This window comes from Trifolium pratense, linkage group LG4 (genome assembly GCF_020283565.1).
Source record: "Trifolium pratense cultivar HEN17-A07 linkage group LG4, ARS_RC_1.1, whole genome shotgun sequence".
Taxonomy (NCBI): domain Eukaryota; kingdom Viridiplantae; phylum Streptophyta; class Magnoliopsida; order Fabales; family Fabaceae; genus Trifolium; species Trifolium pratense.
In genome coordinates, this window is record NC_060062.1 from 11,009,060 (window position 1) to 11,027,126 (window position 18,067).

Genomic DNA, 18,067 nt, shown 5'->3' on the forward strand with positions numbered 1-18,067 from the left:
AATGCAGGTGACACAATATTTTTTTTTTTACAATGTGACACAATTTTTTTTGTTTTCACCACCAGTTTAATCTGGTTTGACGGTCAGTTATGACATCAAGTGGTTCCAGTCCCCTCCCAATCGCAGTTTGCGGGGGATCGAACCGTGGTTCTCCCTACCAAGTTCAGCGTCAATCACCACTGAACCAACTAACGATTGGTCAATGTGATACAATTTTATTGGGTGAAGGAACTTGAGAGAATTTATGGAGCACTTAAAGGCCCGTTTGTTTGGGCTTATTTTAAAAATGGATTTTATAGTGTTACATAATTTTGTGTAAATTTTTTTTATAAAGAATCTTTTTATAAAGTCTTCAAATGAAAATTTGTTCTTAAAATGTTATTTTAGGTATTTCAGCTTTTTATTGAAACTTTTTTGGATAGAAAAATTTCAAAAAATCACTTAATTTTAAAGCTATTTCAAATAGATTTTCATAAAAATCATTTTTGTAATAAAACTTTTTGAAAAAATTGCAATTTTGACTATGTTTTGATCTTCAATAATGTATATATATATATATATATATATATATATATATATATGTTATATGATGTCCAGCAAGATGATAAAAAATGAAAATAAATGAAATCTATGTAATTGGAGAAGGAAGAAGATGATTATGAGAGCAAAAAGAAAATTATTTATTCATCCACTATTGGCCATTGAATCATAGTACAATAGTTTATTTATACTAGTTACAAACACTTACTTGTGAAGTAAGTAACCTACACACTAAGTAACTAACTTTCAGAATTGGTTGTAACCAACTTACAACTAACTAACTAACTAAACAAAGCAAGTAAAACAGTTATGAATTATTCAATTCTCAACAAACAATACTCTCAGTTATACAGATTAGCTGCGGATAAATTCATCACAGTAGCACAAAAACACAGCAGCAGCAGCAGCAGCAGCAGCAGCAGCACTGGTCGCAGCAGACAAAAATTCATCACAACCGAACTGGTTTTATGCAAAACTAGGACTGGTTTTGGCAGAACGAGATGAACCAGAATGAGCATTGAGCAGATGTATGTTGCGGATTTGGATCAGGTTTTTTCCAGCGTACAATTGTAGGAAGGCAGAGTGGATTCATTCAGGTGGCTACCATATTTATGCAGTGGATTTTCTGTCAAAAGTTGCTATTCGGCATTCCTTAGCATGCTGATTTTGTACTGGCTGCTAGGTGTCTTTGTCAGACTTCGATTCCATAAAAAATAAGTGTATTTGGGTGGCGATTGCTCCAAGATAGACTACCAACGTGAGTAGATTTGTGGAATAAACGAGTTATCTGAGACGTGCATCGACAATGTTGTGTACTGTGTTTTAACGACGTTGAATCTGTCAAACATTTATTTGCAGGGATGCATTAAAAATATGAATATTGTCATATAAATATGATACCAAAACACCTTATAAATATGTAACACCTCTATAAAACATAATTATTATCATAAAAATCTCAACAAGTAAACAAAAGTGTTCCTCAATTGGGACATATCTTACAAGAATTTATTTACATTATAGACTTTGATAACAAAAACCACTAATCTTTCTCAAGACCACATCCTTTAGATTTCATCTTGCAAGGTTCAGAATCAATAAGCATCTTAACAACATCTCGCATTGTAGGACGCAAAGTTGGAAGCTTAGTAGTGCACTTAATAGCGATCTTCAACACTTTTATCATATCATCAACACAGTGTTTTGATGCAACTCTATCGTCAAGAATGTTGAGTACACTTTTACGGTCATGAAGATTAGTCAAAACCCAATAAACAATATCTTTTGCTTCACCGTATTCCTCTTCAACAGCTTCACGACCAGATACTAACTCTAATAGTACAATTCCGAAGCTGTACACATCACACTTTTCGGTTATTTCAGTTGTATAAGCCAGTTCTGCACACAAGACAATAGAAAAGATATAAATTATCGATATCATTGTTTGGATAAACAACTTAAGTAAACAGTTATCGCATATATAGAGGATTATCATATAAGAATTTTGATAAGCTGCTATTATGGAGACATACCTGGAGCAATATAACCATGTGTGCCAGCAAAAGAGCTATCATCCATCTGAGATTTTTCTGCAAACCTTGCAACACCAAAATCAGCAATTTTTGCTTCATAATTTTCATCAAGCAAAATGTTGCTAGATTTTATATCCCTATGAATAACAGGTGGAGAACAATCATGGTGCAAATAGCAAATCCCTTTCGCTCCTCCCAACGCAATTTTATACCTTTGATTCCAATCAAATGTAACCTTCTCGTCTTTTGTCTCTCGATGAAGAGCTTGAAAAAGATTACCATTTGGCATATACTCGTAAACTAAAAGACTGGTTTCTCCTTTGAGAAAACAAGCATAAAGTTTAAGTATATTTTTATGTCTAATTTTCCCTAAAATCTCGATTTCTGCTGCCAAAATCCTCACATTGTTCCCTTTCTCTAGTTGCTTCACAGCCACCACTCCACCGTTTTTCCTCAACTGGACTCGATAAACCTTTCCTGCACCACCGTAGCCGATTAGATTATCTTCTTTCAAATGACTTATTTCATCGGCGTCAATGTCCACTTGGTGGAAAGATGCTAGTTTCCATTTTTCACGTCCTTCCTTTGGACCATTTTGTAACTTTTTTCCTCTTCGATTCTTAACGTATCTACCAATCAAAACCACAGCGCCGAATATAACAGCAATGAAAAAGAGCATGAGATATTTATAATGAAAGATAGGTCTTCTATGACCATTATCTTTATCACAAATCTTCAAACCAGAATTCGTTGAAGCTTTCGGATTTTTCTCAACACACAAATCTTTGTTTCCAACAAAAGCCTTTTCTCCACCAATGATAAAAATCCAAAATGGAATTCTACCAGAAAGAAAATTTTCAGAAAAATCCACTGAGCTTAGTTTCATTTTCTCTAAATTTCCTGGAATTGAACCTGTAAGTTGGTTTCTTGACAAATTCAAAGAATTCAAAGAACTCATAAGCGAAAACGAATTTGGAATATTTCCTGATAAATTATTCCTAGCAAGATTCAAATCCACCAGCCTCGAACAACGACCTAATTCACTAGGTATTAAGCCATTTAATGAATTTTCTTCCAAATGCAAAGTGGATAATTGCTTTAAAAATCCAATTTCATGTGGAATTTCTCCGGTGAAATTATTGTTACTCAAGTAAAGTTTCTCCAAATTCACCAATTTTTTAATTTGTGAAGGAACCTTACCTGAAAACTTGTTATTCATCAAAACAATTTCAGTTAAAGCTGATGAATTTCCAATTTCTGAAGATACTTCACCACTGAAATTGTTAAAGCCTAAATCAATTATTTTTGCATTAGGAAGTGACCAAACACCTTTCGGAATTTTTCCTGATAAAAAATTCCTACTAATCCTTAATCTTACAAGTGATTTGCATGAAGCATAAGATTCAGAAAAATTTCCAAAGAAATTGTTTTGCAATGCAAGCAAAAATTTCAACTTTCTTTTTTCACACAAGTACTTTGGAAAAAAACCTGAAAATTGATTCTCTGATATGTCAATACTTTCGAGTGGGGAAAATCGACCAAAATTCTCTGGTATCGTTCCGTTGAACGTGTTTCTGTAAACTGAAAAACCTTTTAGATTTTCCATATCACCAAATCCATCAGGAATTTCACCAGAAAAGTTGTTATCATAGAGTTGAAAAACAACCAAATTCTTCATATCACCAATTTGCTTAGGCAATATACCAGACATTTTGTTTGCAGAAAGATCAATCTCTTGCAAATTTGTTAAATTCGCAAGTTCTTCTGGTATTTCGCCTACCAAATTATTTGAAAACAACTCAATCTTGTAAACATTTTTCAGCTTTGAAATTGATCTTGAGATTTTGCCAGTTAACCTGTTTCTTGAAATATCTAAAGTCTCCAATGCTTCCATTTCATATATTGATTCTGGAATCTCTCCTGTCAAATGAGAACCGCGTAGATAAAGCCAAGTTAAGTTCTTCAAATTTCCAAGACTCTCGGGTATCACACTCTCGGTGTAAAGATTTTCTCCAAGACCAAGTGAAACTAGTCCAGTGAGCTTCCCTATCCAACTAGGGATTCGACCAGAAAAGTAATTCGCTGAAAGATCAAGAACTTGAAGGTTTCTCAATCCAGACATATCTGGAATTGCACCAACAAGCTCATTTCCTGATAGATTCAAGACTTTGAGGTTTATGAATTTGGTTACTTCGGATGGAATTTTTCCGGAAATGGAATTGGATGGTAATGAAAGAACTTGCAAGCTATGAAGAAGTGAGATTGACGAAAAAATTTCGCCAGAGAGGGAGTTATCTTCCAATGAGATTTCTATGACTTTGAAAGATAATGGATCACATGTAATTCCATGAAAGATGCATGGAGAGTTTGACTCATTCCATGAAGCTAAAGTATTCAATGAGTCTTTCAAATGGTTTTTGAAATCAAGAAGTGCTTGTGTTTCAATTGTTAGAGACAAACATGGAGGGAAAATATAGTATGATGTGAGTAATAGAATTGCTATGAAGTTGGAAATTTGAAAGGGATTATTGGAAATCTTAGCCATTGTTGTGGTCATGGAACTTCTAGTGTGATGAAATAAAGTTACTACTAGGTAGATGAGATTTGAAGATTGATGATGATGATGATCAATGAAGCATGATTGAAGGTAAAAAGGTCAACATCCTAGAAAACATTCACCATGAGATATTAAAATACAAATAAAACATAACCTTTGTAATAAATAATGCAAAGAAAAAACAAAAAACAGTATGTGGTTAGACAAGAAAATAAATGTGAAGTTGAAATGTCAATTTTGTTAATATGTGTAAAGAATTAATCATTGCATTGTCATTACTCATTATAACCATAATTCTAATCAAAGAATTGATGAAAGAGATATATAATGCTTTGAAGTCACTCATTTTACATCTTTTGCTCACACAAGAGTTTTTAAATGTAATTTGCTCTAAATGCAAGGCACACATAATAAATATGATTAAATTTATAGTACTTTTTCTTTTTAATCATGAGTTACTAATACTACTATTATAACAACCATGGAGGATTATTAAAGTTGTAATACTTATAATAGTGGCAACAATAATAATAATTAGAAATTGTTAAATCTTGAAGCCTTAGCATGAGGAACATTCTTTGGTTCACTTTCAATATTCAAACTTTGCTCTTTGATATTGTTTTCAAAAACTAATTAAAACTCAAAACATGGAGATATATATAGAGAAAGAATATGAATCAAATATTGGAATGAGAAGAATTAAAATATGAGATAATATTTGAATTTGATTATCTAACCTGATTTTCAGTGTATAAGTGTAAGGTGTGTTATTCTTCCTAGCTTCTTCTTTTTTTGCAACTGAGAATATTTTGTGAAGTAAATTTGTTGATGAGGAGAGAATATAGCAAATGGTTTTTTATAGGAGAAAATTTATTATTGGATTGTGATGGGAAAATAGTGAAATGTACGGTAACCAAGAAGTGTGAAGAAAACTGAATGAAGAATAGTATCTTATGTACTTTTTATATATATACAAGTTTTTTGCTGTTAAAATCATTAAGGAGATGAGTCACCAAATTTAAAACTTGGACAAATTTGATAGTGAGAGAGATATTTAGTGTCGATCAGCTAGACAAAATAGTCCTTGGAGTCTAATAATCATATTAATAAATCATGTAGCCAAAAATATATTAAATATAAACCACACAAAAATAATTATGTTTGGTAGTCCATCTAATCAAATGTCGACTATATTTAATGTTTTCATTTTAAAATATGATTTGTAAACATGATCATCAAATTTCTGGATGTTAGATTCTTAACAAGAATGTTGCTCATAATATACTTGCACATTTGGTTGTTTATAATAAGGTTTTGTAATAAGACTATATTTAAGATCATCAAATTGCCAACAAGGTTTTATTGAAATTATCTCAAAGTTGTACAAAAGAACAGGTGAGTTTGAGTTAGCATGATATAAGTACGAAGTTTCCACTGTTGTTAGGGATAACTAATTTCGTCAGGGAACCTGTTTGTGGGGCACACAAGATGAGTTCTTCTCTTCTAATAGAATTTTGTTCATACGCATGACTCAGAAATTGAACTCATGACCACATACTTAAGGGGACCAAAACCCTTATCACTTGGATCAATTCATTGTTGGTAGCGAGTTTGGTTGTTTAATTATAATAGATTTAAATAAATGTTTTTGTTTTTAAAATACGGATAACCAATTTTAATTTTAATCTTTATTATAAATAAAAACAGAATGTTTTGGTTCTTTCAAAACCGTTATGAGAGTAATCCTCTCGCCACATAGACTCTCTCTGGACCAACTATGAGAGTAATATTTTGTTCTAGCTAGACCAATCAAGTTTAAAGATCTTTGCCCAAATGCCAAAAGTGTATTATGTGGTCCTCTCTCGCATGCAAAGCCTTCGTACACTCTTAAAATTAATAGGTTCATAATTTAGGTTGAAGATAGATCATCACTCAATTAATATATGAGATGTGATGTGACTAAATTTCAGTAATTTTATAGATTAGATTGATGAGTTAAAGAGTAAATAAATATCTTAAAACTGAAACTTAGAGTTAGAAATATTGTTTTATAAGCCAGCTTGAACAATATTTCAATATTCACCTTTGCCAACTATTAGGGGAAGTAATAAATGATTGATATTTTTTTTTGACTAAGATGTTTGTTTGTTTTATAGAGTCCAATCGCTATCAACGCGTAGAGGACGTGTTGAGGAAAAAAGCTAGTGTTATGGAACGAAATAGGAAAATGTTAGTTAAAAAAATTAAATATAATATTATTTGAAATTTATATAGTCAATATTTTAAAAATATAAAAATATAAATTTTATTGCAAAATTTATCTTTTTTATTTCTTTAACTAATTTTTAAGAATGTTAATTAGCATGACTCATAAAAATAGTATATATCAACTTATAAAAAATGCTAACGAATATCTTTAGAATACTCTTTAAGAATTTTAAATAGTAAATTTTTTAAAAATATAGAAACAAAAAAAAAAAAAATTTAAAAATATTATGAAAAAGTGTAAAATCAATGAATTGTAAATTAAAATATTTAATTTTTTAAATAAATAATTTCCTTAAAAAATATTTAGAGGCATTAAGATTAGAATGTGATGTGATATTCCAACAATCCTATTCTATGAATTTGTTGTACATTTTCTCTTTACCTCGTTAGTGAATGGAATGGACCACAAAAAAAGAAGTACTGTCAGATTCAATAGCCACTAATTTTCCATGAATATTGACTCGATGACTTGTCCATTGCTTTCTTCTTTCATTTCACTGCTTCAATAATGTAACTTTTTTGACGAATAATTCCTATATACTCAATCAGGTAGTAATAGCTACTAGAAAGAACTTCTCCACACATGTGGACTTTTTTTTCTTTTGGTTTTGATAACTCCACGTGTGAACTTTGGTTTATAGAATCATTTCTATAAAAAAATAATATTCGAAGATATCGATATCTTCCTAAATTGTAGTATATAAATAAAGTCGATAGCTTAAACCAGTTAACAATAATAATAATAATAATAATAATAATAATAATAATAATAATAATAATAATAAGCATATTTTTGTTTTATAAAAAATAAAACAACATATTGAGTAATTATAATATTTAAAATGTCTGGTGAACTTAGTTAAGTTGGTAGGCATATTGCATTATATATACAAGAGGTCGATGGTCGAACTCCAGTAATCTCACTTATCCACCTTTAAAGTGAAATTTTTAATCATTAGACTACTTAACAAAAAAATTGTAATATCCAAAATCGACTTTTTGTACTTGTAAAAATTCAAATCTTATTTAAGCTAATGGTTTTTAAATTTTTAGATTTCAAAAGAGACACACATAAAAGAAAAACAAAAATGGCACTTTTCAATTTCCACATACTTTCCTTAGACAAATGACTTTATAAATAACAATGAGGACTAAAATCTATCACAAAAAATATATAAGCAAAAAAGTTTGAAATAAATTTTTTAGAGATTAAAAATGAATGTTGATCTAATTTCAAGAACAAAAGACATATTTAATCCTTGATATTGTTATAAATATAAATAAATTCATGGATAGAGAATTACCCTTGGTTAAACACCATTATAAATTAAGCATTTTTTTTTTATAAAAAATTAAGCATCTTTTAGTTTCATGCTTAATCATTATTGCAAATAAAAATCGTTGTGGAAAGAGAATATGCCTCTTTCATACCAAAAAGAAAATCGTTGTGGGGACACTCTTGTTACATTGAAACAATCTATTTGTGCCAACCTTCTTAAAACTTGATTAATTTGAATAAACCACTTATATAATCTAAATAATTTCTATTCATTCTAAAAACCTATTAGGCTTTTGGAATTCCAACAAACTCCTCTATCAAATGCTCAACTATTTTTCTTGATGTAATCTTATCGATCTCATATGCTTTCATCTCATTTTTTAGACCTGAAAGAACATGAGGTAAATTAGTAGCACGAATTGCATAAATACTAATGTTGGATCGCATACTTCTTCGATAATGATCAAGTGTACTATATTAAATACAAAAAAAACTTGTTGAGTTCAAGTGTGAGTTGTTAATTAGTTCTAGCTTGTTTAATTTCAAAGGGTATTACACCAAGAAGAGAAAGATACTTCATCACCATTTGTTAGTTAGTTAGATAATAGCTTACTTGTATTTCAAGAAATCGGTAGTTATGAAATCTATAAATAAGATTTGTAATCACATTTATGAACCGAGAGAAATGAATTCAATGTTCAATTTTTTTTTTTTATGTGCGTAAATTTCTAATGACTTGTTATTTTGTCTGTCTACACAAAAAAATAGGGGAGGAATGAAAGTGGATCCTAGTTTAGATATCAATTATATAGAAGGTGAATGAAAAAATATTAAATATATAAAAGAGATGACCTATGTACTTTATATATTAAATTTGAAATTTCTTTTTAAAAATTAAAAAGAAATATACATTGAACACTAACCTGGAAAATGTAAAATTTTGAGTGGCAGTCGAGAGGCATTGAAATCGAAAAAAAATAGTAAACTCTCCAATAACTTCACGGATTCCGTAGACACCAAAATTTCTCTCTGAACAATTGCATTTAGGAAAAATATATTGACATGATTAAGCCAAATTCCAATAACAATATAGAGGATCACTAACAAGATAAATTTAATAACAATGTAAAGAATTTACTACCCCAATCCCTTATTAATGAGTTAATCTTTTTCAATATTAGGAAAGGTGAATTACCACATAGCAAAAAAATCCATATAACTTCTCTCCAAGAAATTTTTCATAAATGATTTTGAACTAATGACTAAAAAAAAATGCATTTCAATACACATTCTTATCTTACTCCCTCCGTCTGATATTATAAGCAAAAAATATTTTTTCACACTTATTAAGAAAAGTAAAATATGGTAATTTGAAGTATGACTTTTTGTGTTTTCCTTGAAATAAGTTTGATAGGAAGATGTAAAAAGAATTTCTATTGGTTATTGATTACGGGGAAAAAAAAGAAAGAAAGTAAATTAAATGCAATTTGTATTTAATTTCATGAGAATAAGGAAAAGTAAATTTTGAAATGATAAAAGTCGATTGTTTTTGCTTATAATATGGTATAACAAATTTTTTTTTCTTCTTATAATATTGGATGGAAGACAAATCTAACATGCTTTCGCTAGGTCAACCCAATTTGATCAAACACTTAAAACTTTATTATTGTTAGTGTAATAATAATTAGTCAACACAACACTAGTTAAATTTAATCATATAAGTGATGTCTATGGTGCACAACTAATATGACTTATATAGTGCTTGCACCGTGGAAGACAACTTTTTAAATTAATTGTAAATTAAACATTAATAAGTGATCAACTAGGAAAATTATTGCAATAATTTCAATAAGAAAGAATGATCCTTATATTAATTGAATTAATACTTTCTCCAGGCTTAATTATAAGTAAATGTAACTTTTTAGATACTTGAATAACTAATGTATCTATTTCACTTTTTAAATTAAATACATTAATTATTCAACGTATCTAAAAAGTGAAATTTATTTATAATTAAGATCAGAACGAGTAAATGAAACTGGGGTCTTATAAAAGTGATTGGTGTATTGTATAGTGTGTGTGAGTACCGACTTATGTTGCTACTCATCAAAATTTTGAACTAATAATATATGGATGGAAGGCATGGACAAACCTTAAAGTTTTTTTCTTTATTAAAATATCCTGAAATGATGATAAGTGCTCGAAGCTTCTCTGCAGCTGAAGCATAATAAATTTCATTAGAAGATTCATCATATTTATTTTATTTTCTGTCAAATAGTATAGTAGTTAAATTTTTTAGCATTAAGGTGAGTTCGAATTTCAACCACTACATATAAATTTTATATTCCTATCAACTGAGTTAAGCTTACGGGAATTACTAGACATTCACTTTTAAAAAACAAGAGATTTAATTGGTTCAATAAGATTTTACATATATAAGACTCACATTGGAAACATGTTATTTCTTGTGCTAGATTATCCGTGTGAGAGAGAAGCTGTCCAATTGAAATTCCAATACAACTCATGCCAATTTGTGACATTGACCTTGAATCTGTATTTTCTGGTTTATCAAAAGAAAAATAAATATTAATAAGATATTACTTTACTTATATAATAACTTGAAAAAGTAAAAATAAAATAATAAATAAAAATAGAAAATGAGATGTACACTTCATCTTATACAAAATTTAAGCAAAAGAAATTAAAAAACTCAAATTTTTAAATAAAGTTTAGATGAAATACATTTAATTTTCTAAACCACTTTCGTAGTTATTTTGTTATATATGGAAAAATTATAGTATGTTAAAAAAAGGGTTTGAATAGCAAATCCCAATCATATTTTAATTTTTTTGATACTCCGTAGATGAATTCAATCATATGAATGGAGTTAGGAGAAAAATTATCCTTACAGCCTAACCTTGGACCCCAAGAGAAATATGCAGGGATAAGATGTGTACTCTAGCTACATATTATTTTGTCTGTACTTTTCCTATGTGTCGGCCATGCTGGCAATCAAAGGTATGCATGGTTTTATAAACCAAATTGAATTGAACTACATTAATAGCTCACACCACTAAAAATATTACACGTTCATTTTTTTTTTTTTTTTTATTTACAATGAGCTGGGGATCGAACACAGAACCTATAACATACTATCCAAATTCCTCACAATTAGACCAAACCCAGTGATTTTTACACATTCCTTTTTGTATTATACCATTTAACGTTCCGTACTAGATTTTTTATTTTAGATTTTTATTCATGGGATTTTGGAGAGTTTTTCTTGGGTATGGTGCGTGTAAGAGTAAATTGGGTTGTGTTAATATGACAATCAATTGTGTGGACGATTTAATTTTTTTTGGAGGAACCTCTTCTATCTATTATTTTGTATATAGCATCAAACTTTCATATTAAAAATGGTTTACAATCCTGATACCCCATGTTTCTTCTATGACGAGGTATACATCCAATTTTGTGTTGGAACCATTAATATTTTGTTTGAGTGTTGACCTCGGTCTCGGTGACTTTGGATGGTTGGAGGTCCTCCTGCCGTGTTTGCCTTACTTTAGTGTCGGATCATTTCTTTCTTCTTTTTCTTTTTGTGTGTGTGTGGGAGGGGCGGGGGGGGGGGGGGTCTTCTTAACCAAATACATCAACTTTATTTGACCAATTTTCCCTTATAATTTGGGACGGATGGAGTACCTTGGAGGTGAGGTGGGGGGGGGGTGCGAGGGTGTTGGTGTCGGGTCCTCTTATAATTGATGTGGGGGGTCTTCTTGTTTAGACCACATATATCTATATTCTTTTGTGAAACTTTCATTTTTCTCAATTATAATGAAGATTGTGACCAGAGTAGAATGATTGTACCTTGACTTATTTGGTTGGTGTGATTGTGATTAGTTTGTTTTAAATTTTTAATAATAATAATAATAACAACAACTATTGGTTTTGTTGATTGAAATAATTCAGTGCATTATTGGTTTTGTTGATTGAAATTAGACAAAAAAAAAAAAACAAATTAGCCAATCAATCACGGTAATAAAAAGTGCAGTTCTTTTTAAAGTGAATATATGCATGTTAACCGCTATATAATAGTAATAGAGAAAATTGAAAGAATAGAAAATAAAGAGGATTTCAACTTCACAAAAACAAGTAAAAATGATTTAAAAGATTAATTTTGAAGAGAAAAAGACATTTCAAAATAAATAACTTTGAAAATTACTTTTATCACTCCCAAAAAGTTACAAGAAAATAACTAAGCAAGGAATCTCAAAAATGAAGTGAGGTGGGGCACATTGGTGAAATATAGGTGTGGTGTATATTGTTAGGCATTTTCAGTTGAATGAATGTACATATACATGACCACAAACAGAGAATATATATGTCATGTGAAAATATTCATATATCAAATTCACATTGGATAAGTAAAAATCAATACCTTGTCCTTTCCACTTTTTAAAGTCCTTTCTCAATATATCCCCTACATGCAGAGATGATAGGTCGTGCATTTTGTACCTTACTGAAAATAAATTAATTACATCATATCATATGTCAATTATATTATACCAAGTTTCCAAATATCTAATACAATAATAGAGTCAAAATGAAATGAAACTTTTATACCAAATATCTAGTAGTAAAACCATATAGTAAATTAATCTTACAAGTGCTAAAAAACAAAAAAATTGTAAAGAAATGGTGTAGGGCATACATAATTGATAGAGGCCATTGCATCCATAACGACCAGCACCATTGATCAATAATGAAGCTATATACTTATCTTTGGACGTGCAACCAGGGTCCCTTAGATTCCCAGTGTCCAATAAGATGCCAGATAACTGCAACCAATTATAAATATCACATGCATTGCAATTTGGAAGAATAAAAAAATATCATGACATTCTTTGTTTTTTTTTTTTATAAGCAAGAAATTATTATAGAAATGAGTATAAGTGGTACTCAAACCAAGTCACAATCTCTGAATACAAGTTAAAGGATCCAATAGCCAAGCATCATACGATGGCCTAGTTTCCAACCCCCCAAGATTATACATCATATCCAAGAAATTCGCTTAATATTATCGACTATAAAATTTTAAAATAAAGGGATCTATTATGTAAAATGGTGAAAATAAGGGGACAAATTTGCAACTAAACCTTTTATAGCAATAATGAAAGAATATTGACATTTTTTTTAAACAGATGAATATTGACAATCGAGCATTTGCCGCCTACCTGCTTCTCGTACGCCTGTGCGTTTTCATTTTTACTTTTCCGCTACTTAAGTAACAAACGTTATAAAAATGAGAAAATTTTCAAAAATTTTGTAAATGATGTCCGCTACTTAAATAGTAGACTTTATAAAAAAAAAATAAATTGGTAGATTATCTTTGAGGGATATCCGCTATCTAAGTAGTGGACAAATGTATTTTGGTAAATTCGTAGGACATTCCAGAAAATGGGTAGGGTGCAAAAGAAATTCTCTCAACAATTAAACTAATATATTGGGGCCTTAACATGCTCTAGACCAAGATTGGGCCTCATGATTTTAGAGCCCATGAAAGTTTAGCTTAAACTCAAACTCCGCTCTATTAAACAAAGAATTGTACTTCAGGCGCCTCCGACATACATGCGCACCTCTTGAAATTCTGAATTTATCATTTTCGTTACTTAGAACGCGAGTGTGTAAATAAAAAAAATTGGGGGAAATAGTTCGCTTTCTAGAATGCAAACTGTAGCTGAGTTCGCTTTCTAGATAGCAAACTGCAGCTGAGTTCGCTTTCTAGAATGCGAACTCATTTTTTCATGATTTTTTTCATTCTAGGGGGCGGATTTGAGCTAAAAATATTGACACTCACTACTTAGAGTGCGAAAAAGTGCCCGCATCTTAGAAAGCGAGAGAATTAGTTTGATAATTTCAGGAGGTGACCGAAGATATTCAGACGCGCGAAAAGTACTATTCTTTAAACAAAACTTTCATATTTGACCAAAAAGGAGAAGTTGAAGTACCAGAAGTTTACTGAAGGATTTGCTGGTCAATATTTCTGGCGAATATGTTACAAACTTTTCAGCTATAGCCGTACAACAAGAACTTTCCTGTGGCCATGTTAACATATCAACTGTGATCCTTATAATCAAATAAATGAATAATAATTAAATTAACCAAAAAATTAAAGTAAGAATTAATTTTTGACAATTTTGTAAGAATTACTTTTAAATTCTTACTTGAAAGAACCCAACCCAAAATATTTGCTACTATATTTTTGCATTCTCACTGCTCAATTTCCCAAATATACAATTAATCAAGGCAGAATTATTAATTGTTTGTGAGAGTGAGTATAGAGATATCAATGAAAATTATCATTTGGGAATTTAAGGTCATTACCTCTCCTGTTGTCACATTTTTGACCCAGGGATATATTGTCTCACCCTAAACAACAAGAGTTAGTTAGAGTGTTAACTTGTATTAGCTCTTCAAAAATAGATGAATTTTCCAAATATGTAAATTTGAAAAAGAAAAAAAAATGAAAATTTTATATTGTCTGTAAATGCACATTCGAAAAGAAAAAAAAATGAAAATTTTATATTGTCTGTAAATGCACATTCGAAAAGAAAAAAAATGAAAATTTTATATTGTCTGAAAATACATTTTCGAACAAACTATACTGTCCAAAATTACATTTTAAGAAATATCAATGATTGATTAAAAAAAAATTGCATATAGTAAATTAACCTTTTTGACAATGCAAAAAAAAAACAAAAAAAATTAACCTTTTTGTAGTGAAAAATTTCAACCACGGCTTGCTTCAGTTTCTGTGGTAAAAATGAAAAAAATTAAATATCCATAGTTAACTTCTAAATTTTTTTGACAAAGTTAGAATAGAATGTCAAATGTATAATTTGTTACCTCTTGATTATTTGCAATCCTGCTGCTCTTCAAAAGTAGTATCTTAAGACTTCCAAATAGATCATAATATGACATATCAATCTGGTTGAAACAAGATCGTGAGATAAGTAAAGTATGACTAAAAGTTGCTATGGGGACCGGAAAACTTATTAACCATTTAAGCTCAATGTCTTGATTAAATAAATTTAATAATTGGTATATTATATAGTATAAATACATACATTTTATAAGGATATTCACACTATTAGCATATACTATTATTTATTAAGTTATTTTAAGAAAAAATAACTATGAAAATCAAAGAAACTAAGTTAAAAATTTAAATTAATTAACCGATGCTCTTTATATATTGTAAATTAAACTAACCTCATCAGCAAAAATTAAGGATGATTGATCAATTTGACATGAATCAAACAACCACTTGAGTTCAACATGGGAACCAAGATTGGCTCTGTTAATGTTGATAATTGGTACTATGCAGAGTTGATCACTTTTTGAAGTTAAATTCAAGTAGAAGGAGTACATTATTGTTGAAGCCACAGTTCCAACATCTGCATTCAAACAATTTGCATTTAATTAAATAATTATAAGAGGATTGTTTATTTCTCGAGCAGTATAGTGATTAGAATTTCACTTTTATAAGTAAGAGTACTAGGCTTTGAATCTCAATCTCTACATATTACATATAATATCTCTACAAACTAATATATGTTCATAGGAACGGTACAAAAGAATTTAATACCATCCAATGATTGATGTGGTCGAAATTATGGGTACATTTGCAGTTGCGAAACTTAAAACCATGATCACACTTAATTAGTTAACATTAACTTATCATATCATAACATTGTGAATCCATATTGTTTTAAATTGAAGTTACGGTCGTAGTTATGGTTACACATCAATCATTTTTATTTTAGAAAAATGTGGTCAATATGGTCAAAATTATTCTCACAATGTTGTTGAAGAGACCTAAAAATTCTTTTTATTTGCATACCACAATTTAAAAAACCATTGATCTAGGTTCACAAGATATACATTTATGGTGATTAACAAGCTTTTGAGTTGTATCTTTTTTTATCTAATTTTTCTTGTTTGGGTAAAATAGGTATCTTTTGTGCAAAACTGCAGAGATTAATGTCTCGAGTCTTGTGGTACCCAAATGGATGACAAAATCTCCCTAAAAGTTTTAACAAAGCTGCATGCTCAAACCAGGGATCGAACCTATGATCTTGGTTAAGTTAGAAGATATCTGCGTCATCTCATTTAAGCACTTTTGGGTTTTGACTAAAAAAAAATACAGTTTTGGGGGCTGGAACCATTTGATGCCAGAACTGTCCCCCGAACCAGATTAAACTGGTAGCGTAAGCAAAAAAAAAAAATATATATATATATATATTAAAGACTCGTTTGGATTGACTTATTTTTTAGCTTATGTGAAACAACTTATGCAGATAAATAAGTTTTTATGTATTATTATAAGTTTTTCAATTTAGTTTATAAGAAAACAACTTATAAAAATACAATTTTTGTTAGTGAAAACTTATGAATTAATATAAAAATTTATTTATTTGCATTAGCTAAAAAATAAGTCAAATTCAAACTAGCCTTTAAGTTACATATATCTTATGCAAGTTAAGAAAAAAAATTAATTACCAGCATCATCTGTTCCTAATACAGCATACAAGAATTTTCCAGGCACACCAGCACTAACATCATCTTTTCTTGCCTTCAAATATGCATTGAGCATGTCAACATTTTCACATGATTCAACAATTTCAATTTCTGGTGATACTCCATTATAATATGAAGCTGCTGATAATGGAAGCAGAACATTTGGTAACTTTTCTTTTCTTCTAGTAACTGTATATATCTTTTCCATATGTTGCAATATTGCAGGTGATGAATCTGAATTCTCTTCTTCATTATTAGATTGAATATCTAATTGTATAAATGGAGTTGTTTTGCTTGTGTTTAACCATTCTTCAGTTGGAGAGTGTTCAAAAGATTCAAAGTTGAAGTCTTCTGAGATTTCTGAATTGTCCACTGGTAAATGATCTATATCCATTTTAGTATCTGATCAAGATTCAAAAACATTACTACTATTAGTTCTTCAATTAGAGTTAAAACTAATAAAAAATCGCTATTTAGCAGCCGATTTAGTGATCAATTTGAAATTTTTCGATAACTAAATCGTTTTCTATTTAACGGTTTAGATGTAGCTATTCACCTTTGCTTATAAGGCCATCAAAGAATGGATTCTCTCTAGTACGAATATATGGTTCCTGCATATAAGAAAATTGTTTAGAGGAGATGAAGTGAAGATAATATAAAAATAAAATGCAAATAAATTAGTTTTTGTAATTACGCGCAGAGAATATCCAGTTTACAAAAAAAAAAAAGTATTTCTAAAATATCTCTCATTTAATATACTTTTTGTATGTCTAACCAAATTATTAATTTAGAGGGTAACTTAGGCAATTGAGTCAAAAAAAATTATTGACATTGCACATAAATATGTCAACTATATTTCTAAATATCCATAATTTAGTGCACTTTTTCTTATATTTCATTCTAGAGAGAAGTAGTATCATTTGATCAAATCAAAATCATTAAATCCTAATGAAATAAAATGAAACTAAAATTAACTAAACCAACATGAACATACTGCTGAAAAGTAAGCAATGCTAATTGAAAAACAAATTAAAGCATGATAGTAATTAACCTGGTGATTTGGTTTCAATGCTCCATCAGATTTCATGGTTGAAAGTTGAAACAATACTCAAGTGTAGAACACACTATGATGATGGAAAGAAAGATGAAAGTTTTAATTAAATTAGGCCTAATGGGACGGCATAAAATTAAGTAGAGAACAAGAAAGTGAAAGAAGCCAATATGGGAATTGTTGGAGACTCCGAAATAATAAGTGAAACATATGATTTAATATTACTACTATGTTATTATTATGTCGCATTCTTGCTTGTC

The 18,067-nt window shown here is 29.6% G+C and overlaps 1 protein-coding gene and 1 pseudogene across 1 annotated transcript; both read right to left on the bottom strand.

Moving 5' to 3' along the window:
* Positions 1-1,449: 1,449 nt before the first annotated feature.
* On the bottom strand, positions 1,450-5,878 carry LOC123919714 (receptor protein-tyrosine kinase CEPR2). Its single transcript, XM_045971706.1, has 3 exons — positions 5,367-5,878; positions 2,073-4,736; positions 1,450-1,938 (listed from the first exon to the last, which is right to left on the bottom strand). Exons 2-3 carry the CDS (start codon positions 4,627-4,629, stop codon positions 1,583-1,585), a joined length of 2,913 nt encoding a protein of 970 aa, XP_045827662.1. The 5' UTR covers positions 4,630-4,736; positions 5,367-5,878; the 3' UTR covers positions 1,450-1,582.
* A 2,443-nt stretch (positions 5,879-8,321) lies between these two features.
* Positions 8,322-18,021, bottom strand: LOC123919717 (annotated as a pseudogene).
* Between the last annotated feature and the right edge of the window lie 46 nt (positions 18,022-18,067).

Coding starts and splice junctions, on each gene's coding strand:
- LOC123919714 (XM_045971706.1), bottom strand. CDS start 4,629: ATGACCACAACAATGGCTAAGATTTCCAATAATCCCTTTCAAATTTCC. Junction 1,939..2,072: donor ACATGGTTATATTGCTCCAG/GTATGTCTCCAT, acceptor TCTTGTGTGCAG/AACTGGCTTATACAACTGAA.